This window comes from Melanerpes formicivorus, unplaced genomic scaffold, assembly GCF_026170545.1.
Source record: "Melanerpes formicivorus ecotype bairdi unplaced genomic scaffold, bMelFor1.0.p_v2 SCAF_10, whole genome shotgun sequence".
NCBI lineage: Eukaryota > Metazoa > Chordata > Aves > Piciformes > Picidae > Melanerpes > Melanerpes formicivorus.
Window position 1 is genome coordinate 22,794,155 of NW_027142362.1, and position 27,898 is coordinate 22,822,052.

General features: G+C 41.8%; 1 protein-coding gene across 1 annotated transcript; it reads left to right on the forward strand.

Moving 5' to 3' along the window:
* The first annotated feature begins 76 nt into the window (after nucleotides 1–76).
* Nucleotides 77–27,737, forward strand: TSPAN3 (tetraspanin 3). Its single transcript, XM_068144271.1, has 7 exons — nucleotides 77–251; nucleotides 13,184–13,375; nucleotides 14,403–14,477; nucleotides 17,360–17,461; nucleotides 19,300–19,452; nucleotides 19,704–19,787; nucleotides 26,809–27,737. The coding sequence occupies exons 1-7, from the start codon at nucleotides 189–191 to the stop codon at nucleotides 26,899–26,901; spliced, it is 762 nt and encodes a 253-aa protein (XP_068000372.1). The 5' UTR covers nucleotides 77–188; the 3' UTR covers nucleotides 26,902–27,737.
* The last annotated feature ends 161 nt before the right edge of the window (nucleotides 27,738–27,898 follow it).

Below are 27,898 nucleotides of genomic sequence, written 5' to 3' on the forward strand. Positions count from 1 at the left end.
CGGTTCGCCATTTTAGGTCCCTCCGCCCCCTCCCGCTGAGTGACGTTAGCGGCCGCCATCTTAGGCTCCCCGCGCCGTCGCCTCGGCTCGCCTGGGTCACGTGGGGCGGGGCCGGCGGCGGAGCGGATCTGGAAAGAGCGGAGGAGAGCCGCGCGGCCGGAGGCTGAGGGGCGGCAGTGGCGGGCGCCATGGGGCAGTGCGGCATCACCTCCTCCAAAACCGTCCTGGTCTTCCTCAACCTCATCTTCTGGGTGAGCCCGGGGGCAGCTGGGAAGGGTCAGGGTCTCCGGGTGCGGGGCCGCCTCACCTTCGGCTGTGCGGCGAGCGGAGGCCCGGGCCGGCCCTGAGGGCGCTGCGGGGGCCGGGCCAGGCTGAGCAGGGCCGCTGTGTGATTCTCTTTCATTACCGCAGCAGCTGGGAGCACCCCCGCGCTCTCTGTTTAACAGGCGCCTTGTGCCCCTTTCGCGGGGCCCCGTGCTGTAGCGGCGGCCGCGGTCCCTGTCTCCGTAATCCACCTCCCTGAAGTTCAGAGGGGTGGATGAAGCTCTTTCTGGTGCCTCAGTAGCCTGGTTTAGTGAGCGTTATAGAGCTTGAGGCGGTTGTGTAACTGAGTGCAGCTTGCGATGCGCTGTGGAGGTTTTCAGGTCTCTGACAGTACAATTTTTGTAGGGCTGTTCCAGCCGTCTAGTCTTTTGGCCTTGTGCGTGAAGGGCGCCTTGTCCCAAACGCTTAACAGTAGCGATGGAGCAGTGTTCTGCGTGTTTTTAAGGTCGTCAAAGCTAAGCTATATGTGCAACTTAACCGTCTAAAAGCAAGTCTTAAATTTCATTTATTCCAGTGAGCAAACCGCATCGCAGCGTTTATGCATCGCTTAAACCTCCTACGACTTCAGTCGTGCTTGACAGTAAGACAAAAGCTTACCCAGCTCGATGGGACAGTAGGGTGCTGTAAGCCCCTGGCAGGAAACATCATGCTAAGTAAATGAAATCAGGATAAATAATCTCTGTAAACTCAAAGCATCTTTTTTTTTGTCTTTTTTTTTTTTTTTTTTTTCCTGCGGTTTTGCTGCTGCATTTCTGACCCTTTAATTCCAGCTCCAGGAGCAGAAGAATCTCTTGTCCCAACTGTCCAAAGATTTCAGCACTGAAAAAGTAGTAGGGGTGGAGGTGGGGGGGGGGGGTGTAGCGATATACGAGAACGTAAAAATGTAGCGATCTGTAGCTACATCATTTAATATTGAAAGCCATGTGACATCTAACAAGTGTTAACAGGGTAGATATTCTTGTCTCAATTTTCACCAAGGGATGCCTCTCACGAGTGCCTAAAAATGAATCATGAGGAGGGAAAACTTGTATCTATGCGTTATCAGCGTTTGTGTGTGTAGCTGCTCAGAGACATGAGCAGTAAATGTGAAGCATGCTTGACTTTAGGTGGTGCATATTAGGAGTCTGTAATTTTGAGTGAGGTGTGTAGGCTCCGTTTCTCACCTTTGAAGTACGAGTTACTTGCACCAGCCTTTCAGTGTGGTGATTTGTTTGGAATCTGCTGTGCTGGGTGTGGCTTTTTGTTACGTGCTTAATTGCAAATGGAATTAGAAGAGATACTTAATACCTGCTATGTCATACTTGAAGTTTTTGACTGGACACACACGGTTGTGAGTTGTGGTTTTGATGGTGCCTCGAGGTAGGTTTTTTTTTTCCTTTAGTTGCTGATATAAATTAGCAGTTGTTTTGATAATGCAAATTCTGCATGTAGGATCTTCCCCACTCCAAAATCTTAGTAATACCTTTCAAATATGTGAAATGTGAAAGCTGTTCTTTTTTTTTTTTGCTGCATTTAGTAATTTAATTGGACATTGCAGTTTGCAATTATTCAGCTTAAAAAAGTTACGAGGACAAAGTTACTTTGTGTGATGATGAATCTAGCACTTCAATGACTTGTTTTCTTTTTTGAGGCAAACTTGACTTAGTTTAGAAATATCAGATTGTGTTCAGATAGGGTGTACTTCATGTGAAATGAAAATGTCACCTATTCTGTAAACCATCTCTAGCCTAAGAAATCAGCTTAGCATATTTGCAGGTGGGTTGCTTGTGCTGGAAAAATCCTTAGGGTTCATCAGCTGCATATAGAATGAGAACTACAAAAGTCAGTGTTTTTCCTTTCCAGCAACTTAGGCCTACAAGCAGGGAATGCACATATTTTCATCTCAAGTAGTACATCTTCACTTTTACATGGCAGAAGAATTTTGGCTCTTGATCTAGCATGCTTCATCTCACTGAGCCGTGTGTGTTAATATTTGGTGCCCATGTAGTTGACAGTGTAGTTTCCTCTGTGCTGTTGCAGAGCTTTTGGCTTGTCATTCATATGTAGTTCCAGTTTTGAGAATTAGGTCATCCAAGGCTGAGACTTGACAACATGTAAGTGCCTATAGTTGGACAAGAAACTATGAAATCATCTTTAACTGCTTTATAACTTTAATGAGTCTAGGGGATATTATGCATATTGTGATCATCATCTTCATGGTCACCTGTATTAAAAAAGTTTGTTCTGCAGTGTTTGCTATTGAAAGTTCTGCATGGGCAGCTGAACAGGGTGAAGCACAACTTCACTACCACCACCATAAATCACATACTTGTGGGAGAATGTGACTGGTAGCTGCCTTATTAATGTGGGATGCTCAGAAAATTATTATTTTGTTATACTCTGTAACTTCTTTTGTTTGAAGTTTCATTCAACCCTTCTCAGACAGGCAGATCAGGCTCGTTGGCAGATTCTGGCCATACCCAGTCAGTCATCAGCTCTGACTGCTTACTTAAATAACCAAAACCCCACTCAGTTTGCCAGTGTTTCTAAGTTTATCTCCTTCTGAAAACTCTTGTGCTACTTACTAATTTTTCTAGTTGAAACAGTTACCTTGTTTCTGTGTAGTCTTGTGAAATTTTTTTTCACATCCTTTGACATTCTTAACTGTGCATTCCTACATCTTAATATATACTACAGGGCTTTTATTTGTTAATTTACTGCACTGGTTAGGCTGCGCCTTGAGTCCTGTGTCCAGTTCTGGGCCCCTCAGTTTAGGAAGGATTTTGACTTGCTGGAACGAGTCCAGAGAAGAGCAACAAAGTTGGTGAGGGGTTTGGAACACAAGCCCTATGAGGAAAGACTGAGGGAGCTGGGGTTGCTCAGCCTGGAGAAGAGGAGACTCAGGGGTGACCTTATCACTCTCTACAACTACCTGAAGGGAGGTTATAGACAGGCGGATGATGGTCTCTTCTCCCAGGCACCCAGTACCAGAACAAGAGGACACAGTCTGAGGCTGCGCCAGGGGAGGTTCAGGTTGGATGTTAGGAAGAAGTTCTATACAGAAAGAGTGATTGCCCATTGGAATGGGCTGCCTGGGGAGGTGGTGGAGTCGCCGTCATTGAAGGTGTTCAGGAGGAGACTTGATGGGGTGCTTGGTGCCGTGGGTTAGCTGTTTGGGTGGGTTGGATTGGTTGATGGGTTGGACACGATGATCTTGAAGGTCTCTTCCAACCTGGTTTGGTTTATTCTAATAATAAAGGTTTATTCTAATTTATTCTAACTTAAGAAAATGGACTGAGGAACTTTCTTCCTCTCACAGCAGGACAAGTGCTACATGGGCTTAACTTACCTTTGTAAGCTTTTGGCGTGGTACCTCGACATAAGTTAGCTGGGTCATATCTGCAGGGGTGTCAAGCATCAAGAGTCTCTGCTGCAGAGACAAGCATTGCCTTAAAAATGAGGGAAAACTACATTGTGAGTAGCAGGCATCAAGAGTAGCATGATCTATATCTGTCATGAAACTTTCATGAAAGTGGCAAAGGAATAGCAGTCCTTGGGTTGACCTTGTATCTTGACTTTGCACAAGATGTGTTTGGTCAAGCAGTGACTTAAAAGGTACTCTGCATCACCTGAAGGAAAATTCTTTCAAGAATGGCATTGCATAGGAAGTAATGATGGTATGAAAACCAATACATCTTAGAAAACAACGAAACTTCAAGTGCATGTACTCCAAATGATTTTGGTAGAGTGGAAGTCCCAGCGCTGATCAGTCTGTCTGAAGATTTAGGACATGATGCACTTTTTCATTGGGGAAAGATAAGAATGACTGGAATGACATAGAAACTTTAAACCTCAGTCTTAAAAGTTAAAATAGTAATTGGTAATCAGAGTATGTCAATTACAAATAAAAGATGGTCATAAAGCATTGAAGTAGCATGTTTTTCAAGGGAACCTTTGCTTAAAGTCTATGTCTGCAATGATTTGAAAGAGGAAGACAGACATTTACCTGGAAGCCTCTTTAAGGCTTCATCCAGTCATTTGCATAATTCAGTTGAAAGCAGTTTGAAGAAATGAGATGAGGACAAAATGCTAGGGAAATATTTTCAGACTTACATTTAGGCTATAGAAGGATAGAATGTTCAGAGATGGTTGGATGGAGTCTTGCCTTGGAAAAGGGAATCTATTTTATATTCATGAGGAATGTATGTGCTTTGACAGCCTGCTCTGCCAAGACAGTACCTAATAGCCTATCCTTGCTCTGAGTTGAGATTTATTTATTTTTTATTCACTGCTGTTCTACTCCTTGAATGAACTCTGTTCCTCGGTACTGCCAGTTGAGTACTTGCAAGCTAATTGTTTTAGTTACTCTTGCAATAATTGTTGAAGTTATAAATTTTACAGTTCATTTGACTAAGCTATTATAAAACGTTCTTTGGCTGTTTAGAGAAGTCTCAAGGCTGCAGCTCTGTACAGAAGAATCCTTTATACCAGTTCAGTGCTCTCATTACAAGTTAGGCTCACTGCAGTACAGTAGCCATAGTGTTAGGAAATTATGTAGTGTTAGAAGTGCTGTCTGTGCTATCCTTAAAAGGAGCTGTAGCTGCCAATGTGTATGTAGTGCTTTGGGTTTCCAATAGAAAAGAATAAAGAAAATGCAAGCAATGTGAAAATTCATTGAAATTTAGCAGTAGCAAGACCAAGTAGACCTCACTTATTCTCACATGGAGGGATGAGACAAGTAATTGTCTGTAACTGAGAGCTTGAGAATTGTTGCTGATCCAGACCTAAGAGCTGGAGCAATGAAGAAACTTCTTGAGAGTGTTTTGTGAACAGACTGACATATAATAATCCCAGAGGCTACCTGTTGGATTAGTTGATCAAAAGCTTTCTAATCTTGAAGGACAGTCACTTCTGGATGTGGAAGTTCAATGTCTTTTCCTTCTGCTGCTATGCCAGTGAAGTGAAAGCATTTAGTGAGTAGCAGAGGCTTTCTGGCCAAATGGGTGCCACCATCCTCTTCCTCGGGTCGCAGCTGCAGAGCACCGTGGTTTGGGGGCCACCTCCGCTTAGAGGGTGGTGAGTCGTGGAAGCACTTCACAGAGTGATTGCCCATTGGAATGGGCTGCCCAGGGAGGTGGTGGAGTCACCTTCACTGGAGGTGTTCAGGAAGAGACTGGATGGGGTGCTTGGTGCCATGGTTTAGTTGATGAGATAGTGTTGGGTGATAAGTTGGACTTGATGATCTCAAAGGTCTCTTCCAACCTGGTTAATTCTACTCTTCTACACAATCATTTGTGGGATTGTGTAATGGTTTGTGATCCTATGCACTAAATAAATATTTTATATATATATAAAATAGGATGTAAAAATGTGGAGTGTTGTACCCTGCCTGAATCACTGTTTTCTTACCAGTGTTTGGATGTGTATTTTTGGGTAGGAAACTTTGGGGCTTCTTCTCAGTGATGTCCAGTGTTAGCACAAGGGGCAGCAGGTGCAAGCTGGAACATGGGAGCTTCCCTATGAACAGAAGGAAAAACTTTCACTGTGAGAGTGACAAAACAATGAATCAGGCTGTCCAGAGAGGTGGTGGAGTCTCCTCCTCTGGAGACATTCAAACCCCAGCTGAATGCATTCCTGTGTGACTTACTTTAGGTGATCCTGTTCTGGCAGAGGGGTTGGACTGTATGATTTTTTGAGGTCACTTCAACCCCTAACCTTCTGTGAAACAGAGGGCAGGCCCTGATTGTTAAGGCTTCGATTTGCTTTTAAGTAACACAGTAGTATCATGTATATTTTTTTACAGGATGAGTTTCAAGCCTTTGCATGAGATTCTTCAAGATGTGCTTACAAATAGAGCTTGTACTTAACAGAGGCAAACCCGAGTTGCAAAGGTAAACGTGATATCTTTCACTAGTCTGTGGAATTTTAAGTATCACTTTACCTGGCCAGACTATGTCACGCAGTGTAACCATCATTACTCCTGTGCAGGGCAAGGAATCTGAAAACAGCAGCACCGGCTCAGGTTACAACCATGATGGCTAAGTAGTTGTGAAAGAATGTCTCTATTGTTAACATCTCTTCTAGTTTAAAGAAAACCACCAGACCTCTGCCTACGGGTGTACTTCCTCTTGCAATTAGTGATATTTAAAATGTATAATGCCAAATGTAAAAGCATCCTAGCTCAGCCTTGAGGGTTTTGTGTGTCCTGCTACAGAATAGAAGTTGGCTAAGTATATACTCGGTGGTCTGGCTTCCTTGAGTTTTACATGGGTTTGTTTTATAGCCTTTAAAGTGTTTCTTTAATAAAATGTTATGAATGTGAATAAAATTCCTAGTTTCCTTCTCCCAAAAGATTTTGTAAGACAGTTATAGCACAGCGTTCTAGTTAAAATGTTATCGGTGAGGAAAAAGTAGAGGTGTGTCAGGAAACTGATGGATTCTAGGATGGATGGACACAGTTTTCAGTAAGTAAAGAAATTCATGTCAAGTGCAGGTGGGTGTTTGTTTCAAAGGGGAGTGGAGAGGGAGGTATGGAGTGGTGAAGTGTTGCAAAGTAGGTAGGGAGAAATAAACTGCAGAGATAACTCATAGGACCTTTGAGGTTAAAACTGAGGAACAAGGTTTTGAAGCACAGAAGGCTAGAAGACAGACTTAAGCAGATCAGGAAAACTATCATATGGTAGTCAGGCTGTGAATGCTGTAGTGTTGGAGAGAGCTGAAGGTGCCAGGGATAAGAGTTATGGAGTAGTAGTATAGGAAAAACCCACTTCTAAAGCTGCTGTTAAAATAAGCTCAAAAACTGGGTGGCAAACCACTACGCCGGTGTCTCTACTTAGGGGTAGATGTTTAGGCCTTGGTATTGATAAAGAAAAGTAACTGTTGCAAAGAATGAAGCTGGTGTCTGTAGAGGCTCAAAGCTTGCCTGGAGTGTATGGTTGTGTGCTGTTTTTTTGGTGGTGGTTTGTTTTTTTTAAAGCAGCATGTTTGCATACGACTAGACAGAGAATAGGAACAAAGATGTGCTGACATTTAACATAAGAATACACAGGTCTGGAAGATGATCCTAGAACAGGACCCCTGCAAATGCTCTATCTGAATATACCACAGGTATTTTACATTCCCAGACATGAAAGGTGTGTGAGTGGTGGAATGAACAATGCCTTGGTTTAAAGTGGTATCTGTAGTACAATTAAAACTTACTGATCAGCAATGGAAAAGTTGGCAGTAATAGGCTTTTATAAATAGGTGGCCTGACCCAAAAGGTGAAATATTCCTCTTATCCTACTGGTATAAGTGTTTTCCCCTAACATAACTTTGCTGCTCCTTCATGAGTTTTTCTTAACACACTGTCCCTTTAGAATCTGCTTTTTATTCAAACACTATTTTGCTTAGTTGAGTACAAAAAGGAAAGTGCTGAAATTTTTTGTGGGTTCTACCCCCTGGTCCCAAAGTGAAGAAAATTCCATAACAAGGTAAACAGCAAAAGTAACATAAAGGACAATGCTTTGTAAAGATGTAAAATCTCTGGACAAATTTTCATCAGATTTGTTTGGTGCAATATTGGAAGAGTAGTATAAGGAAGCATTAGTTTGTAAATGGAGCTGCAGTGTTCCTAGTTGATAAATAATCAGCAGAACAAGAAGGTGAAGTATCTCACCAGTCATCATTTTAGCTAGTCAAAATTTTATCTGTCAAACTGCTCTGGTGTGTAAATATTGCTGAAAACATGAAAACAGTTCTTGGTGTGTGTTTGCAGCCTACTTAAAGGAAAAAAACCTCAACCACAACAGCAAAAAACCCAAACCTGAAACTATCGTACTGTACATTTAGACAATGAGTAGCATTGTGCATGTGAAAGGTGAAAGCTAAGGTGGGGAAATAGACATAAACTTAAGAGGCTGCATTATAACAGCCCAAAGATAGAGGGGTTTACTCTTAAGAACCCTGAACTTCTAATAGGCTTTCCTGTAATGTTTTGGTGATGTTCAGTGTTGCATGTATCATTAGATATTCCAGTTTCCCCTCCAGTTCTTTGCATACTTGTTCAGCTTGAAATTCATTAGAGGCCCATGCCAAAGCAGTAACATCAAGCTTTTTCTGACCTGTAAGAGGCCTGTATATTTTAGTGTGTTCCTCTGATGGGAAGGATGTTCAGGCCTTTTGCAGCAAACTGTCCTCATTCACTGTACTTGTCGGTGTTTTTAAAGATGAATTCATCCCAAAATAAGAGCATGCCACTTAAGGTTTAGTACTGCAAGTTAGATGCAAACAACTCCAAAAGGATGTGTGAATACTGAATAACCAGTCATATCCCTAGAGCATGCATGTGATCTGGCACAGATTCAGGAGCTGCTGCCATCTCTATTCACAGCCTTGAGCAGATTAAGGGTGAGACTTCGTCTTTCAAGCCCTGTTCATCAAAGACTTATTTGAACTGTGCACAATTCATCTATTTGGCTTCCATTTAATGATAGGAAATGCATGATTGTAAATGTGGTACCTTATTATTCAAACATCTTTGACTTGAGTGAGTTCAAACTTCTGCATATATACTGTTTACTCCTCCAAATAATAAGCATTGAGATGTTTCTTTCAAATTATCTTTGTCTTGTGATACAGATTTCAGTTTTGCTAGATGAGTCCCATTTTGAGAAGCTAATTAGGTGCATGACACTGGGTTTTGTGGTTTTGTTTTTCAAAGCATGTGTTCAACTTTATTGCTGGGTTGCAACAGGTAATGAATGTGTGTCTAATTGGCCAGCACCTGATAAATGTAGATTGTGTACTTTGTAGGTCAAACTGCAGTATTTATTGCTTTATTTTCTGTAATGTATAGCATGGTAATCTGGACATGGATCAAAACCTAATTGTGTGGAGCACCTGATGTTGGAACTACAGAGTTGTGAGGAGGTAGGGGAAGAACCTCAGGCTAGTCTGGTACCATCAACTGAACACCTATTAGCCATCAGCACAGTAAATGCACTTCTGGTTTAGTCTCATCCAAAGCGAGTTCTCTTATGCACTCTTTTAGCACTATTCAGTGATGCAGACTAGAATATAAGAAGTGGCAGTCATCAGATGAGTAAGGATTGCTTCAAAAGCACTTTCTTAATCCCAGCTAAAATGCTAATTTAGAGACCTCCCCACTTCTGGGTTTAGAGTAGGCTGAAGGAAACAGTTGTGTTGTGATGTGAAAGAAAAAAGGCAGGCATTTGAAACTTGTTTTCCTGTAAACTGTCATCATTTTTCTGTAATAGACTAGGCATTGCACCTGTTAAAAAACAGTGTTAACTCCTTTCCTGTATATCAGTTTTTAATCTCCATCACTTTTAAAACTTGTGAAAACTTCAGCAGGCACCTTTGCTTTCAGGACTTTTTTTTTTCTTGGGTCCATACACCAATCCTCACCCCCAAACCCTAAAGATTACTTGCTGAAGTGATTCTGAGGAAGAGAGGGTAAGTTTTAGGGGTATGATCACTTCATGAAATAGAGGCAATATCTTTATCTTCAACCTCCTCATGTTTCTACTGCAGTGTTGATAGATATGAATGCACATGGCCATTCCCAAAATTCTGTAGCTTCTTCCATAGAAAACCCACAAACATTCTTCAGAAGCAAAACTAAATGCTTTCATGGCTGATTAGTCATTATAGTGCCATGAATGGAAAGGATTTAGAGAATTCTTTGGACCAAGCTGCTTTGATCTGAGAAGTCTAAAGAGAAATCTTAATTTCCAGTAGTCATTACAACATTACTTTTTTTTTTAAGCAGCACAGACTGTGGCATTTCTTAGTTTCTGAGGCAGTATTTAATCTCTGTACTTGCTAGATTTGCCTTTTCTGGCATAATATTGGAAGTTTAAGGTATGTGCTGCTTGAAGTAGGGAAGGAAGACATCTGTAGACAGTTTTGGTTTTCTTAGAGGTTAAACTTTTGGTTCAAATATAGTCTTAAATATATGTGGTCATGCAGTTTATGAACCAGAGTTTTCTTAGAAAAGAAAGAAGCCACCTTAAGTTTCACACAACAGGGAAGGACAAAGGGGTTCACAAATTATTCTGATTTCAGTTTTATGGTAGGCTTTCTGTGCCTGACGCCAGCCACAGCTGTACTAATTTTTCTTTTTCATCTGCCACCTTGTAATATGCCATATTTCTAAACAGCATTTTAGCTCTTAGAACTGGGGAATTACATCACTGCCCTGTCATTCACACACTTCATTGCTAGGCAACAGTTAATGTAATTCCATTGTTCAGTGACACTACTTTGAATCTTTGCTTTGTGTACAGAAATTGTCTGGGTTTTGCTGTGTTGTACCTAATGTGGCAGGATTTGGATAGCTGGATTAGCATTTCAACATCTTTTGTGCTAAGGGACAATTCTGTAATAGATTGTTCACTTCAGATTTTTCTTATCTGGAGAATGTGTCTTGCTTTTGGTCTCTATTACTGAATTTTCAGTTTCAGTACTGTTGTCTAGATAACACCTTTTATTGAATGAATATGAACCTCTGGGATGCTTTTAAGGTAGCTGCAAAGTGCACACTTACCATCACTGCAGAAAGGGACAGAGAAGTGAAAGGCTGCTCAAATCCATGCAGAACTGATGGTACTTTTGAGCTGTATCTTAATGCCTTTTGTCTTTGACATGTTTTTCTGAAAGTGCTGCTGGAAGCATTCCATAGAATTATCATTCTAACAGTGTTTATGCTGTATTATTCTACAGGAAGTAGTTGCAGTAATACTGCAGTACATCTAGTATGTAGTAGCAGACAGTGCTGAAATACTAGCTACCAGTCTCCTTATGGCTTTTCTTGTTCTGTGCCACACTGAGCAGGTTGCCCAGGGAGGCTGTGGAGTCTCAACTCTTAGGTTTTCAAGGCTTTGGACAAAGCCTAGCCTGAATTCATTGCTGACCCTGCTCTGAGCAGGAAACTCAACTAAATGATCTCCTGAGGTTCTTTCCGGTTTGCATTACTGATAGATTCTTTGCAGTAGCATGACCCAATCTTGTCACAGGAACTGGCTGTATGTGAGTCTGTCCACCCTCCTGTTTGCATTGCAGGGCTAGGAATAGATGCAACACTGAGTGGAAATTCAGGGCTGGAGGCAGCTTGCAATATTCTTCCTCTGATCAAAGCTGAAGTATGGGATGTTCCTCTTGAGTGAACTCTTATGTCTGGGTTATGGGTGAATTGTATGAGGACACTACCCTTTACAGCAAAATTGCATTCCCCTTGTCATAGCTTAGATATTGTTTCTCCTGAGTGGGTTGATTTAGCTTAGCCTTTTATTGGAACACCAGACAAGTGTGTCTTCCAAAACTCAAATTGCATTGACCATCACTGCAACCTAAATGCTTTGTTGTAATATATGGCAGCACTGTTGCGTTCTGCAGCAAGCGTGAAGACATCTGAGAGGGAGATTTTTAAAGCAAAAGTTGATAAGGCCCTTTTGTTTTGAAATCAGTGTGTGAGATGGCTCCTCAAGCATTAGGTGTCTGTCCTTAACTAGGTCTGCTCAGCTTAAAGCTAATGTAAGTATTGATGTGTTTGGATCCATCTAACTGTAAGAGAGCTAAGGTCATAACAGATTGATGTAAGTGCTTTTTCTAGCATATTAAATCTATACAGTAGCAAATCTGTCCTACAGGTCTCACTTGCAGAGACTTTGTGATTTGCTTGCTTAATAAAGACCATTTTGTACAACAATCCTTCTGAGAAATCTTTTTGAAAAGCTTTGTGGTGTCCCTAAGTATTTGGTTCTTTTCAATAATTGGTGTCTTATCTTTGTTGTTACCTGCTCTGTGCTTCAAATTGGATTTTTCCAGTGTTGTGCACACTGCAGAAAGGCTGTTTCTGGCAGTTGAACTTTTCCAAAGAGAAGTTAAAGTTCACAGTGTGTGTATCTATTCTGTTCTAACATTCAATCATGGGTAGTAACTAGCACAAAGGGAGGAACAAGTACTAGGTAAATACTGGCAGATAAAAGAACTACATGCATGTTCTGAAAAGCTGTTGAAGACCAAATAACTTGCTGCTTGGATGAGCTAGAATCATGATCTCAGTTTGTGAATGTCAAACTGCGTAGGAAGTTTAGTTCACAGCATGAGAAAGATAGTTGACAACCTGGAGCAAGAGCTTGGCGTTCATAGCATGGTTACCCTCATTTCTAGACTGCATGCCTTCAGAAGACTTCCATGGTGCAGTCAAAACTAAATCTGCCTAGATTAAGTATAATTTAAAAACTACTGGCTAGCCTCCTTTTGCTATGTTTCTAATAATAAGCATATAGTATAACCTAACAATGGGTCCAGAGAAGGGCCAGGAGGATGATCAGAGGGCTGGAGCACCTCTCCTATGAGGACAGACTGAAGGAGTTGGGGCTGTTCAGTCTGGAGAAGAGAAGGCTCCGAGGTGACCTCATTGTGGCCTTCCAGTATCTGAAGGGGGCTGCAGGAAGGCTGGGGAGGGACTGCTCAGGATCTCAGGTAGTGATAGGACTAGGGGGAATGGAATGAAGCTGGAGGTGGGGAGATTCAGGCTGGAGGTGAGGAGGAAGTTCTTCCCCATGAGAGTGGTGAAGCCCTGGAATGGGTTGTGCAGGGAGGTGGCTGGGGCCCTGTCCCTGGAGGTGCTTAAGCCCAGGCTGGCTGAGGCTCTGGGCAGCCTGATCCAGTGTGGGGTGTCCCTGCCCATGGCAGGGGGGTTGGAACTGGATGATCCTTGTGGTCCCTTTCAACCCTGACTGATACTATGAACAAAGGACACTTTCCCTTCTGAGGAAGACTGTGGTGTTTGATAAAATAATGGTTGCAAAGTAGCCTTGCTGAAAGGAGAGTGTTCCTCAAAGAAACTGAACCACATATTTGTCTGTTGTAGGCAGCAGCAGGCATCCTGTGCTACGTGGGAGCCTATGTGTTTATCACTTATGACGACTATGATCATTTCTTTGAAGATGTCTACACGCTAATTCCAGCAGTTATCATCATAGCTGTGGGAACACTTCTTTTTATTATTGGACTTATCGGATGCTGCGCCACGATTCGAGAAAGTCGCTGTGGACTGGCTACGGTAAGTTGCAGAGTTTTTACATGGTGGTGTTCACCTGCTGTACATTTAGCTGCCTTCCCTTTTAATAGACTTCTAAACTGTTTAAATTTGCTCTAATCTTTATTGCCTTTAGTGTTTTCCCCTTTCATTTTGTTATGAACCACTTACTTCAATCTTTGATTTGGAATAATGGTGTTAAATTGGTCAGCTTTGGTAGCAGCAGGCTCTTCCATTGTACCTTTTCCAGAACTGTGGTCATCTCACAGAAAAAAAAGGCACATTAAAGCTTGTTGTTAAGTCATAAGTTTTTAAATCTCACTTTTATCTGTTCTGATAGAAAAGCTGAAATTGGACAGTGAGAAAGGCGAGACACTGCCTTTTAAGTATCTTGCATCAAGGTTAGCTGAGGGTTGTTGTGATGCCTAAGTATTTTTTCCTGTGTGGCTTAATTTGGACACTGTGGTATTTTTGTCGCATGTTTCCAAGCATTTTAACCGTAATTTCAGCTTGAAAATTGGGAGAGAGGAGAAGCCAGCGTTCAAACTGACCCCAAGGGGGTGTTTTGGTGCATACTGTGTAGACTTCTTTAACAGTTTCTTTTTTAAGTGTTTCTTAAATATACCAAGACAACTGTATAGCTTGCTGTCTCTATCAGTTGTTGCAGGGCTTAACTGAAGAAAAATTCCTTTAGTCCATTTACCACTCCTAGTAATAGTCTGGATAGCTTCTTTGATGTGATATTCCTATTTATCTAACAAAAAGAAACAACACTCAATTACAGTGCTTCTGTCCTAATGCTCAACACTTGCCTGCCTGGGCAGCTTCTTAGTACTTGATGAAGCTGTGAACACAAGTTTCTTCAATCAAGTTAATTCTGGACTCATCTGATCAGTTTAATTTCCTGCTCTAAGTGATCTGTGAAACCAAAACCTTGCCTGACAAAAATTAAGTAACAAAAGTACTTTTAAATAGCAAAATCTAAATAAAGACTTACAGGAAGTAAATGAGTGAAACTGTTTGCACAAACACTCTTGATTGTGTTTTACAGTTTGTGGTCATCCTGCTCCTGGTATTTATCACTGAAGTCGTGGTGGTAGTTCTTGGATACATCTACAGAGCAAAGGTAATAACTTCTCAATTTCAGTAAATGTGGTGGTGTGAAGTGTGACTAAAATACAGAGGTGTAGTGTTTACTGTATTTGCTGCTGTAGAACTGTTAATGGGTATTTAAGGGAACAACTTGGACTCTAAGCAAGTTAATTTGAGATACCAGTATCTTCAAAATTTAGACAGTATTTTTTGAAGCAAAGCAAAGTTTTCTGAGAGGCAGCCAACCTAGCTAGAATGTATCATGAACAGTTGAACAGTAGAGTGGAATCATGATAATTGGTACCTTTCTGTTTTCCAGATGGTCTTCTAATTTATTTATGCTTTGACTTTGAATGATTTAGGATGCACAATATTTGAACATAGGGCATATTGTTTTGATGTGCAGTAACTGAAATGTCATCTTGTGTTGGTATACAAGCTAACGTTGCATAATAATGAAACCAAATAGATTGGATGTGTTAATGTATAATGTTTAGCTTTATATGGGTGGTTGATGAGGGTTATGGGTGAAGAATTGTCTTCTCCCACTGTTCAATGGAATTTAAGAAACAAGACCAGAAAAATTAGTTTGTTTCTACCAGCATAATGTGTGGCAGAAGTACACCATGTGGTATTAGAGATGTTGCAGTGTTGCTTTAAGAAGTGAAATTTCTAACTGATTAATGATGCTTCACTGGCTTTTATCATGCTTGCATCTAAATCTTGGCCAAAACCAATATTTACCTTTCTTTAGCCTTTTGTGTTTGTTATGTAAATAACCCAGGTTGTACAAGTTCAGTATTCTCTCTTGCTTTTCTCTGGAAGTAATGGCAAGGCAACCATTAAGTCCAAATCGTGAGGTTTTGTTTGGTTTACACAGGAAGGCTGCCTTGAGTAAACAGCTAAGGAGAGGACCCTGAATTATGCATTATTAAATGTGGCTTAACCATGGTTAGAATGTAGGTTGCTTCAACAGAAATGCTCTGTTGGCAATGCTTAAATTTTTCCTGATGGTCTGCATTTGATTTCTGGTATCATGGCAGTGCACTGAAATCACCTGGGACACAAAGCTTGTTGTGGAAGTAGTCCTTAGAAACAATTGAGAAGAGCAGTGCAGTTCCTGGAGAATAAGAAACATGTTGAATTCTTATGTATAAACTCATGGTTGCCTTCTGCTCCATTACTTGAAGTGTAGTGTATTGCAGTGTGGTTACTCAGGTCTGGCCTGGGTCTGGCCTGGACTAAGGTGTGGTAATCTTTCTTCTGTGTTGCCGTCTTAAAGTGGCTTATTCTTCCACTTAACATCATTCAGAGCAGAGTAAAGCAGATGCATGAATCTTTCTTTCCTAGCTTATAACACACTTGAAAATTGGATTGGTCCCAGTTGCATGTCCCTGTGTAGCCTCTACTTTGTCTTTATGCTGTAGTTTCATTTCACAATCAGAGCTTGACATGCTACAGGATCTGCTAGCATTGGTCCTTGTCAGGAAAAGTAAGGCTTTTTGTAAATGCATTAGTGATTAAACAGGCTGTTGGTTGAGCACTTACTAACTTTGTTCCCCTGTAGAGAAGAGTAGTTCCCTCTCCCTTTTCATAAACCCTACCAGTTAGCTAGAGCTAGTGACTTGTTTGCATTGTATGTCATTTGCATGGCTTTCAAGGCATAATGCTGCTCTAATTGAACCATACACCAAATGATGCACAGGCAAGCACTGAAATAAATGGTTTTTAAAAACCTATATGACAAATTGAACAGCTGTTTTGTCACATGAATCAGAGTTTTAAATCACATTAGTTAAATCAGCAAACAATTTATTTTAAACTAGTCTGAAACAAGTTGCCTGTGTAGGCTAAATTGACTTTTATTCATATTTGTCCTGATGCAGATTTACTTGTAAAGATAACCACATCCTTGAGGGGCAGGGGCAATGAAGCTTTTGCTACTGCTGCATAAAATTCTTCCCTAAAGCAATTAAGGGAATGATGTGTTGGCAGGGCCTTCCTGGTGTAGACTTGCAGATCTAAAGAATATGTATGTTTAGTTGATGCTTAGCCCTGAAATTACTTTTCCTTGCACATTATTATTGTCATACGTGATAGAAAAAAATGAATACAGAGCTAACCTTTCTACTGCACAAATATTTAGCTACCCCAAACTTTTTGTGCAATTAACTAAATTTACAGTGAAGCACTACTTAAAAGGTTCCAGGAACATTTCCTCCAAAAAAGGGCATTGATTACAAGATGCTTTTTGCGGGACAAGTGATGATGCTTGGGTGGTATCCATTTCTAACGTGTACCCAGCAGCATCTTCAGCAGCTTGACTCATCTGCAGTAGCTAGAGCAGCTATTCCAGTAGCTGTTGCTATGTGCAGTGTACTGCCATCAATATTTCTCAAAGTGTGGGAGGACTGGAACTGAACAGAGCTTGGTCACTGCAGGGTGTGAGACAAAAGACCTTATCTTTGAGAATTCACTTGGGCTTCAATCAGAGTTGAAAGAGCAGGTGGTATGACTTTGTGGTTTCAAATGGAACAAGTTAGCCCAGATGGTTATTCTGGGTTCGGTTTGGAGCTTCGAAGGAGTAGGAGGAAGTGGAGAGATGAATGCTTGCTCTTAGGGAGAGCTCTTAATGGAATATCTGCCACAGTGCTACAATAAAAGCAGTTCCCTTTCTGAGAGACATTGAAAAGCTATTTTGTCTAAAATAGCTACTTAGGGGGTTTATCCATTAGCTAGAAGCTAGCAACATCCTTGCAGAAGTCAGAAGTGTAAGAAGCTGTACCAACAAAGTATGCTAATTTCAGGTGTTAGGGAGATACCTTTGTTTCCTCATTTGCTGTAATTGGAAGTTACTTTACTTTCCCTGAGTCTGTAGTACCTCTGGTGTTCTAATGCTTTACTGATGCTTCACAGGTAGAAGATGAAGTTGATCACAGCATTCGGAAAGTGTACAATGGTTACAATGGGACAAATCCTGATGCAGCCAGTCGTGCTATTGACTACGTACAGAGGCAGGTGAGGCTTCAAGACACATTCCTTTCTGCTCTTACAACACATAGGCTGTGTTGTTCTGTTACTTATGTAGCACATTTTCCTCCCTTCTGACAAATCTAGGAAACAGCTGATTGGTCAGTAAATAACTGTAACTCAGGCTGTGAATACACTTATAACATTGATGGGGAAAAGCATTTTGTGCAGTTGGCTATCTATGAATCAATATTTGGTTTCAGATCTTTAGCATTTTTGTGTTTTTCTGCAATGGAACATTACAGAATGTTCTTGTGTCTTCATAGATTTATCTAGAACAGGCTGGGTGGAAATGGGTTTGATTATAGCTGAAAGCTGGTGTCACAACCTTCTGGATTCAAGGCGTAAAAACTGATTAGACTGAGGGAAAACTCAGGAGCTTTCAACAGTCTTACAGTTGCATCTATTTAAAAATTATTTTCATATTTGCATATTAATAAATTTAAGTTGGCTGTACTAATTAATAGCTTGCTTAAAATCACACCTGGAAGGTAGAAAAAGACAAGAAGCTGCAAAATTGACACTTAGGACAGTACTTCTGTTTGATGCTGCACCATACCGAGGAAAACTCCAAGGACTGCAGTAGAGCATGAGCTGTCAGCAGAATGGAATTATGTTATTACTTTGTTTTTAATTGGTTCACTCCTGAAGGCTTTCTATGTGGCCACAAATCACAGTCTCACAGTATAACTAAGGTTGGAAGAGAGCTCGAGGATCATCGAGTCCAACCTATCAACACAGACCTCATGACTAGACCATGGCACCAAGTGCCACATCCAATCCCCTCTTGAACACCTCCAGGGACGGTGACTCCACCACCTCCCTGGGCAGCTCATTCCAATGACGAACGACTCGCTCGGTGAAAAACTTTCTCCTCACCTCGAGCCTAAACCTCCCCTGGCACAGCTTGAGACTCTGTCCTCTTGTTCTGGTGCTGCTTGCTTGGGAGAAGAGACCAACCCCTTCCTGGCTACAACCACCTTTCAGGTAGTTGTAGAGGGCAACGAGGTCACCCCTGAGCCTCCTCTTATCCAGGTTAAACAATCCCAGCTCCCTCAGCCTCTCCTCACAGGGCTGTGCTCAAGGCCTCTCCCCAGCCTTGTTGCCCTTCTCTGGACACCTTCAAGTGTTTCAATGTCCTTCTTAAACTGAGGAGCCCAGAACTGGACACAGGACTCAAGGTGTGGCCTAACCAAAGCAGAGTCCAGGGGCACAATGACTTCCCTGCTCCTGCTGGCCACACTATTCCTAATGCAGGCCAGATGCATGTGAATATATAAGATGAACTTCAGTTCTGCACCACAGCTCTATGAGAAGAGCAAGCACTTGTCTGTGACAATACTATGTCCAGAAAGCAAAGGGTTTTTTCAGGCATATGTTGTAAGCTTTAGTGTTAGAGCTGTTCTAAACAAAAAAACCCAGCTCTTGCTTTGTCTGGAAGAGATGAGGGATAAGTGGATTGTCAAATATTTCCCAAAATGTGGAACTGTAAAGCCTATATTTTGCAAGGAGTATCTGAAATGATTTAAAGTTCTTTGCCCCTTTACAATATACTCGGTCTATGATCACAGTATAACTTAGGTTGGAAAGGACCTCGAGGATCATCGAGTCCAACCTATCAACACAGACCCCATGACTAGACCATGGCATCAAGTGCCATGTCCAATCTCCTCTTGATCTGCATCAGTAACTGCCAAACTTGTGTTACTCAAGTAACAAAGGAGAGCTGATCTTGATATGCTCATGTTCTTGGTATTGCAATTAGAACTGCTGTCTCATCCCACGTCTTGAATGACAGAGTGTCTTTTTACTTGGGTCTTTTCCAGCTGCGCTGCTGTGGGATCCATAACTATTCAGATTGGGAGAACACTGTCTGGTTCAAGCAAACTAAAAACAACAGTGTGCCACTGAGCTGTTGCAAAGCAGCCCTCAGCAATTGTACTGGCAGTTTGACCCACCCAATGGACCTTTATTCTGAGGTAAGACAAACTTCTGTAGCCACCTGCTTTTGCTGGCAATCATTTAGTTTTTAGTGGGAGTACAAAGGCATGGGTGTATTTGCTCTAACAGAAGAGCAGGGGGAAAACCTTTTTCCATCTGCAATATACTAAGGAATGCCTGCTTTTAGTGTTTGGATTATCTTTGTGCCCAGTGTGATCCTTTCAGGGGGTTGTTTTTTGGTGTGCCTAAATGTGGTTGCCAGATGTATATCTAAGTCTCCTTGTTTCAGGGGTGTGAGGCTCTGGTTGTAAAGAAGCTTCAGGAGATCATGATGTATGTCATCTGGGCAGCACTAGCCTTTGCTGCTATTCAGGTATGAAAATATTCTGTAACTGTGAACTCTTTTCTCAAAGGAAATTCTGCCACAGGTATGCACAGGCTCATGACAGCTGTAGTCCTCACTTGGTTTGGGGTATCAATGTGTCCCAGTCAAAAGTATCTGAACACTTTAACACATGGCTTCTCAACAATGCATGGTCTAAAAACTACTCCTATCTGGATGTGTGTTCTGTTAGATTTGCAGATAACTGAGCAGTCACTCTTAGGTGTAGTAATCTACAAGAATGTAAATGGTCAATTATTTCTTGGAAAAGAATTCCCCAAGTATCATGAATATGCTCTGGCATTTAACACTTGATTAATTTGCACCATTTTTAATTTCCAGCTTCAAAACAGGTAGCTAATACTTGGCACCATTTTAGAGGTACATCAGATTCATGGCATACACATCATGTCAGGTCAGCCCAAGAGATAGCATTCTCTGCTCTTGTTCAACTGAGCTTTGCATTGTCTTAGGGAGTTAGTGGGCTTGGGACCTAAGTTAAAGAAGAGGCTCTCAACTTGAGAGTCTGCCTACTTAGAACACAGGCTTTCTCCTACATGAACTTTAGTTGTTAAAGCTACCCTAATAGTGAAAAGGTGACTAAGAAAACAGGCAAATGTGTATCTCAGTGTTTATTGAAATTGTTAGTTTTCTTTAAAGCAGGACTGTCTTTAAAACACATCTGTGAAACTGCCATTTTGAATGCTTATCGGTTTGGCAGGCTTAATATATGGATCATCTTACTTCAGGCTGTGCCAGTGTGTGGTGGGTTTGGAAGGGGTAAGGCCAAGAAGCCTCCTCCCTTCCCCCTTGTAGGGTAAAGGGAAAGAAACTTGAAGGGAAAGAAAAAAAAACTCACAAGCTGAATTAGCAAAGCAGTGGAGCTATATTTACAAAGCAATGTAGGGAATGCAGGGGAATATTTACAAATTTACAATATCTACAATATATACAAAGATATACAACAGAGCAACACAGAAATGAGAGTGACCCCCTTCGGCAGAGGGGTCCCCCACCTCCGCTCTCCCCTCTCTTCCCCCCCTTTCCCCAGAATGGGATAGAAAGAGAAAGAAAAGAGAGGAAAAAAAAGTTAGAAGCAGTTTGTGTTAATTGGAAGGGAGTTAATATACCGGCCTTTATCTGTCTTCAAGGCCGAGGCCTTGGCAGAAAGCCCAGCACAGGCAGAGCTGCTGCACGAAGAAAAGGCGGAAGCAAGACTGACAGAAAAGTCGTGAAAATGTCCAGTTCACTCCCAGTTCCGAAGGTGCTTCCTCCCACTTCACCAATGAAATTAGTTTAGACTATTCCTTCCGTTTACCAACTTCCGTCCACCATATTCCCTTTCTTAAGGGGGCAACGTCAACCGGCCACAGTCCACCCCTTCTAAACAATTTCATTGGCTGTTCATACTGTCCATCCAATCCAAAACGATATTTACAGTTCGTGAGTAAAGTTCATAGTCCATTCCGGCTATGCTCAGATGTAGATGATTCAAAAGTCCAAGAAAATCAGAAAATGAGAAAAATGGAAAACAGTTCATTTCTTCGCCGACGAAGCGAAGAAAAGGGAAACAGGGATTCTCAGGGTCTCTTAGTTGACTCAGGGCTCTCAGGGATCTCAGGGTTCGTGCACCGTAGATTCCTTGTTGATTCTTCCTCTGGATGCGATGTAGCTGTACAACAGTTTGAAATTAACCTCTTTCAGCTAAAGTTAAGTTTCTTTGTGGAATACACTGAATTTCACCATTCTCTTGCATTACCCAGTGTTACAGCTTCTGAGAAGCATACTATGTATCCTGAATCCCAAGGGACATGGAAACCAATTTCCAAGTCACTTTTGTGCCCTTTATAGCATTTGAATTCAGAAAACATTGTATCTGAGTCAGGCAATTTAGGCACTTCTTCAAAACAAAGCTTTTGAGCTGGATTGTCTGTTGGAAGGCAAGTCTTTCACAAATAGTCTTCTGAAAATACAGTTAAATTTGTATTTCAGTGCTACAAGGATATACTCACAGGTACCACTGTATACAGCAATACTGTGGAACTGTCTAAAACCAGATGACTTCAGCTATGGAACATCAAAGTTGAGATCTCTGTTCAGTCTTGATTTTTTTAATTGCCATTCCTAAAACTTCTGCTGTTGAAGCAGTATTTAGTCAGCTTGAGCACTGAAATGTATGTTTGATGTAAATAAAGGTGTTTACCACAACCATGATCTCCATGGCAGATTATTTTGTGTAGAGGAAAAGTGTTTGAGACTGGGTGAACTGAATTCCAAGAGGAAGCATTATTAATAGCTTTGGACTTAGCAGGTTGATTAAAAGGCTCCCCCCAAAATGCCACAGTTACAGTCCTCTCTGGAATTGGGCCAGAATTTCCCATGTGCTTGCAATGCAAATGTGGCTGCTTGTATCCTACTGTTGTTCTGGGCAACCATGTTAGTTCTCTTTCTATAGTGAGTGCTCTTTGATTTGTCTCTGTGTCAGTCGTCAAGTTACTGGCAAAAAGTACCTATTGTATAAACAGGTCATCCAGGAAAAAAGCATCAGATAAATGTCTTTGGTACTGTGTTATTGCATTTGATTTTTGTTTTTAATGAAGCTAGGTGATAGCTGTCTAGAAAATGCAATAAATATATACAGGGTGTCCAGAGTACCCCTGGTAATATTCACTGAGTATAATCGCACTTCATAGTATCAGTCAGGGTTGGAAGGGACCACAAGGATCATCTAGTTCCAACCCCCCTGCCATGGGCAGGGACACCCCACACTAGATCAGGCTGGCCAGAGCCTCATTCAGCCTAGACATGGGCTTAGACATCTCCAGGGATGGCACCCCAACCACCTCCCTGGACAACCCATTCCAGGGCTTCACCACTCTCATGGGGAAGAACCTCCTCCTCACCTCCAGCCTCAATCTCCCCACCTCCAGCTTCATTCCATTCCCCCTAGTCCTATCACTACCTGAGATCCTGAGAAGTCCCTCCCCAGCCTTGCTGTAGGCCCCCTTCAGATACTGGAAGGCCACAATGAGGTCACCTGGGAGCCTTCTCTTCTCCAGACTGAACAGCCCCAACTCCTTCAGTCTGTCCTCATAGGAGAGGTGCTCCAGCCCTCTGATCATCCTCGTGGCCCTTCTCTGGACACCTTCCAGCACGTCCGTATCCCTCTTGTAATAGGGACTCCAGAACTGGACACAGTACTCCAGGTGGGGTCTCACCAGAGCTGAGTAGAGGGGGAGGATCACCTCCCTCGACCTGCTGGCCACACTTCTCCTGATGCAGCCCAGGACCTGATTGGCTTTGCGGGCTGCAAGTGCACATTCAGAGCTCCTGTTGAGCTTTTTGTCCACCAGCACCCCCAAGTCTCTCTCCTCAGGGCTGCTTTCCAGCCAATCACTTAGCTCTGTCAGATGTCATATTCTTCTCTCTTTGCCCCACAGTTCATGTGGCTGTAAATTCACATGCCTTAGGCAGTTTCAGTTAAGCTGGTACTAAACAATATTCAAACTTTTCTGTTATGTATCTCGTGCAGCTTAAGAGAATATCACAACTTATGTATTACTTACAATAAAGATTGTAAGTATGTACTGAGCTTGATTCTCTTCAGTAGACTGTGGGTTAGTTGAAATGGAGGTAAGGATGTGAACTTCAGCAAATGACCTGTAGGCTAGGTCAAGGCCTGAACACTGAAGAGGAGCAAACTTATTTATATTTTTCTTACTTTGTGGTGAATTTTACTGCCTTTCCTCTGCTCCCTGCAAAAAGCCCACTCTGAACTGCTTGTTATGTCATATGTTGTGCAATAATGCTGTCCAAAGTTTGTTACCTCTAAGAGTTTGTATTCAACAAATGCAGCCCTTGGTGTTGTCTTAAATGATGAGAGGAGTCTCATGATGAGACTGAGACTGATGAAAGGAGAATTTTTTTAAGACCAGGAATTTGTAAGAAGCTTTGAATTTTCTGTATAGAAGTAGTATTTGCTATGTTCATGGCTCGTTACCATGGGGATCTTCCAGTGTGCAATAATTCCCTGGTCTCAACAATAGTGACAGCATAGAGCTATTAATACATAGGCAAACTGAAGGGAGCAAAGTCATTGCAGTACAGTGTAAGTGCTGCTTGATTGACTGTAGAGTTCATGCTTGAAAGTGGCTTTAGTACTTACCATTTACAAGGTACTGAGCTTGGCAGACACATATACAGCCAGTGAGGTGTTTCTAGTGCTAAACTCAGCAATGGATTTGGTGGAAGAAAATTGGTTATGGTTACTGCTTGCAGTCAAATTAAAATTGGGGAGATTCAGGCTAGATGTGAGGAGGAGGTTCTTCACCATGAGAGTGGTGAAACCCTGGAATGGGTTGTCCAGGGAGGTGGTCGAGGCCCCATCCCTGGGGGTGTTTAAGAGCAGGCTGGCTGAGGCTCTGGGCAGCCTGATCTAGTGTGGGGTGTCCCTGCCCATGGCAGGGGGGTTGGACCTAGATGATCCTTGAGGTCCCTTCCAACCCTGAATGATACTATGAAACTATGAAAACCATGTCCACAAAACCCAAACAAAAAACCTGCAAGTAAAGCTTCTGCCTCTGGCAGATGTCTAAACTTTTCTGAAAGCTGGTAAAGAGGGGGATTCATGGATCCCTCCTGAACACAGGCTTCTAAAATAGTTGTGTTCAACATTAAACAGCAACTGAAGAGCAAGTTTGAGAGGTTTGTAAAAAGGAGACACTAAATTTCTGTTCAGAAGGTTGAAGTACAGGGTTTGCTTCTGTGTTTACAGTGAACTCTTGCTCGCCTTCTAAAGGATATAAATGGCTTAAATAGTAACTCAAACGTTGATTACTTGAGTTCTTAGAGTACCCAATTCTTTCAGATTTTACACAGCTCTGTATAAATTGAATGTCTTGAGTGAGCCCTTTGACAAAGATTATCTTTGTGTGAATGTGATAGTCATGTTTGTTGGAAATACAAGTCTAGAATGGATTGCAAATGACCAAAGGAGGTGTTTTCCTGCAGCATGCTTCTCATTTTGATCCTTGTCTTGAACAGGGAAAAAGACAAAGTTCCTTGCAGCACTGCTGTACTTGTGTGCTGCAAGCTACCTTCTGAGTTCAGTAGCCACTGGCAGCTACCATGAGCTCCATATCTTGCAAATCTAATTTGAGGTGGTTTCAATTGTGGCAATTGTCTCCTCACTTAGAAGGGCTCACAGAACTGTCCTCATTGGACATGACTATCATGTGTGTTTGGCAGTCAGTCTGAGAACTGGAACCAGCCAGGTACTGATAGAAAGTGAAGTAAGGTGCTGATTTTATCAACAAGCTGAAGTGCCACACTTGAGGTTGATCTCCATACACTTCTGTGAATCTGACCTGATTCCTGCTATAGATACAAAGCAGATAATGCACTCTGGCAAGGATGTTATTAATCTTCCCAGCTTATTCCTTACCAGGAAGTTAAAAGCTTGTACTAGAATTACATCATGCCTCTTCTTAATCACTGCTTACTTAGACTTTGGGGTTTTTTGAAGCAGTCACTTTTCAGTCTTTCAGTAGCACTGAGTTCTTTGGTGCATTGTACCATCATTTCTTTTTAAAACTTGTTACACATATTTGCATCAAAGAGAAGGCTCCAAGGTGACCTCATTGTGGCCTTCCAGTATCTGAAGGGGGCCTACGGGAAGGCTGGGGAGGGACTGCTCAGGATCTCAGGTAGTGATAGGACTAGGGGGAATGGAATGAAGCTGGAGGTGGGGAGATTGAGGCTGGAGGTGAGGAGGAGGTTCTTCCCCATGAGAGTGGTGAAGCCCTGGAATGGGTTGTCCAGGGAGGTGGTTGGGGTGCCATCCCTGGAGGTGTTTAAGGCCAGGCTGGATGAGGCTCTGGGCAGCCTGGTCTTGTGTGGGGTGTCCCTGCCCATGGCAGGGGGGTTGGAACTAGATGATCCTTGTGGTCTCTTCCAACCCTGACTGATACTATGATACTACGAACTTTATGAAGTGAGTCAGTCTGCCTTTGTCCCAGTGCTGTTTTCATTGGGTTTCTGTTTTATCATTGAAGAATCTTTACGCTTGTTTCTCTGTTCACCCATTTTGTTCTTGTCTGCTTTCTGTTAAAGGGAGGGTTTTGGAGTGGGATTTTTGTTTGGTTGCTTTAGAATCTCATTTAACTTCTGAGTGGTTCCTTATAATCCGACACTAAAAGACAGGAGCCTCATGAAACATTTACATCAGTGAATAAAACTCTGTGCATGTGACCAGATCTGTACAGTCTCTTACTGTGCTAAGAGGCTCTTGACCACAGAACACAGCGCTGTACCTGACTTTCTGAAGTAGGTACAGTCTTATTCTGCAGTCAGCAAACATGCAACTCTTCTGTAAAATATCATGCCCTGCATCCCTGAAGACATTCATCTGAATGAAGTCTTGTAAAGGTGTACAAGGTGATCAGATCTTGAATTCCTGGCGAAGCTGCCAGCGCAGTTGTGGTACTGTGAATTTTAACTGCAGAAAAATAACTGAAAGTGAGCCATTTGCATGAGGTTGAAACGTTCTAATATGACATGATAACAGAGAGGAGGCATTTGAAAGGGGTTTCAGCAGTGAAATAGGATCCTACAAATCTAAAGGTTTTCTCTTCTTCACAGTAATTAGAGAATAATGCATTTGAAATTCACTTGAGCTTTCTTCGTACCTGACACAGTGTCTACATCATCATTTTTCATAAAATGATTTCTTCTGTCTGAATTTCTGAGCAGAATACAAGTGACAGACCAAAGAAACTTTTTGCAAAGATAATCCAAGGTAGTCCAAGATAATCTTGCAAGAAAGTAAGCCTGAAACTTGTGCCACTTCCTGCTGCAAAAATCAAATTAAGCTTTTTCTGGAACAATGCCTTTGTTGCCATGTACCTTATGGACAATTACACTCTTGAAGCATGCTGATGACTTCTGTGCTGATGTTAGATCTCTGAAAGTACCTTCTTTGTACTCAGCTTGTTTTCTCTGTTTTTCTCCATAGCTTCTGGGCATGTTGTGTGCCTGTATAGTACTATGTAGGAGGAGTCGGGATCCTGCCTATGAACTTCTCATCACTGGTGGAACCTATGCCTAGAAGAGAACTTGAACATGCAGTTCAATCTTATCTCCCTTATGTGGAAGGTGAATGGGCCAGGTCTACTGCAATAGCGTTCTTGCCCTCAGCTTAGTCAAAGCACACCTTTCACAAATGAGGACAGCCGTACTGTACACTGGTGATGGGCGAAACAACTCAGCTTTACACACACACGTATAATTACCTGTGACTTTCACTGTTCTAGCCAGCTGTTTATGTATCTAAATGTTTTAGTATACTAGTAAACTTTCTGATTTCAGAACCATTTGCAAGTGAAGTGTAACTTGGTTGATATGAAAGTCAAAGGATGTGTGCCTGCCTTGGTAGATTACCTCTGAGCATTAACTGGCTGATTCTTGCATATAGGGAGAGGATTTCTTAAACCTTCACTACATGGAACTCTTGGCCAAAGCTGTACAGAGGAAGCCAGTTGTATTCAGTTTGAGAAAATGATTCCATTTTGCCCCTCACCTGTGTCACTTTTAAAGAAAATACTTAAGTACACTTACATAAAATTGTGGGGAGAAAAACCTAACCAAAAATTTGGGGTCATGTGACTGCAGTTTTGCCCTTCAGCGATCAACTCGTTTCAGACATTAGTGGTTTAAAATACAAGCTGGCTTTTCAGGAGTATAATGTATGCACTACTGTTCTATAATGAAATGTTTCATTTTTCTATGAAGAGCGGTTTTATGTGTGGAGTGAACTCTTAAAACTGTAGATCTTTGGTTTGGAAACAATGTAGCCATGTAGAGTAGCAAAGTAGTATGTGAAAGTGATCTCAACTGTAAATAGTAAATCTGATTAAATAAATCTCTGTATATCCTCCCTGTAAACATGTCTTGTGTTCCGTGGAAGATTCTGGTCTGTTTGCCCAAACCTTGGTGTACTTCAACCATAAGCTTCAGTGTGAAAGCAACAGTTTTAAGGGGCTTCACTTAACCACATCTGTATTTAAAGTTTGGTGCAAGCCTGGTTGTATCATGTTTGTTCTTTT

Coding starts and splice junctions, on each gene's coding strand:
- TSPAN3 (XM_068144271.1), top strand. CDS start 189: ATGGGGCAGTGCGGCATCACCTCCTCCAAAACCGTCCTGGTCTTCCTC. Junction 252..13,183: donor TCCTCAACCTCATCTTCTGG/GTGAGCCCGGGG, acceptor TGTCTGTTGTAG/GCAGCAGCAGGCATCCTGTG. Junction 19,453..19,703: donor CAATGGACCTTTATTCTGAG/GTAAGACAAACT, acceptor TCCTTGTTTCAG/GGGTGTGAGGCTCTGGTTGT.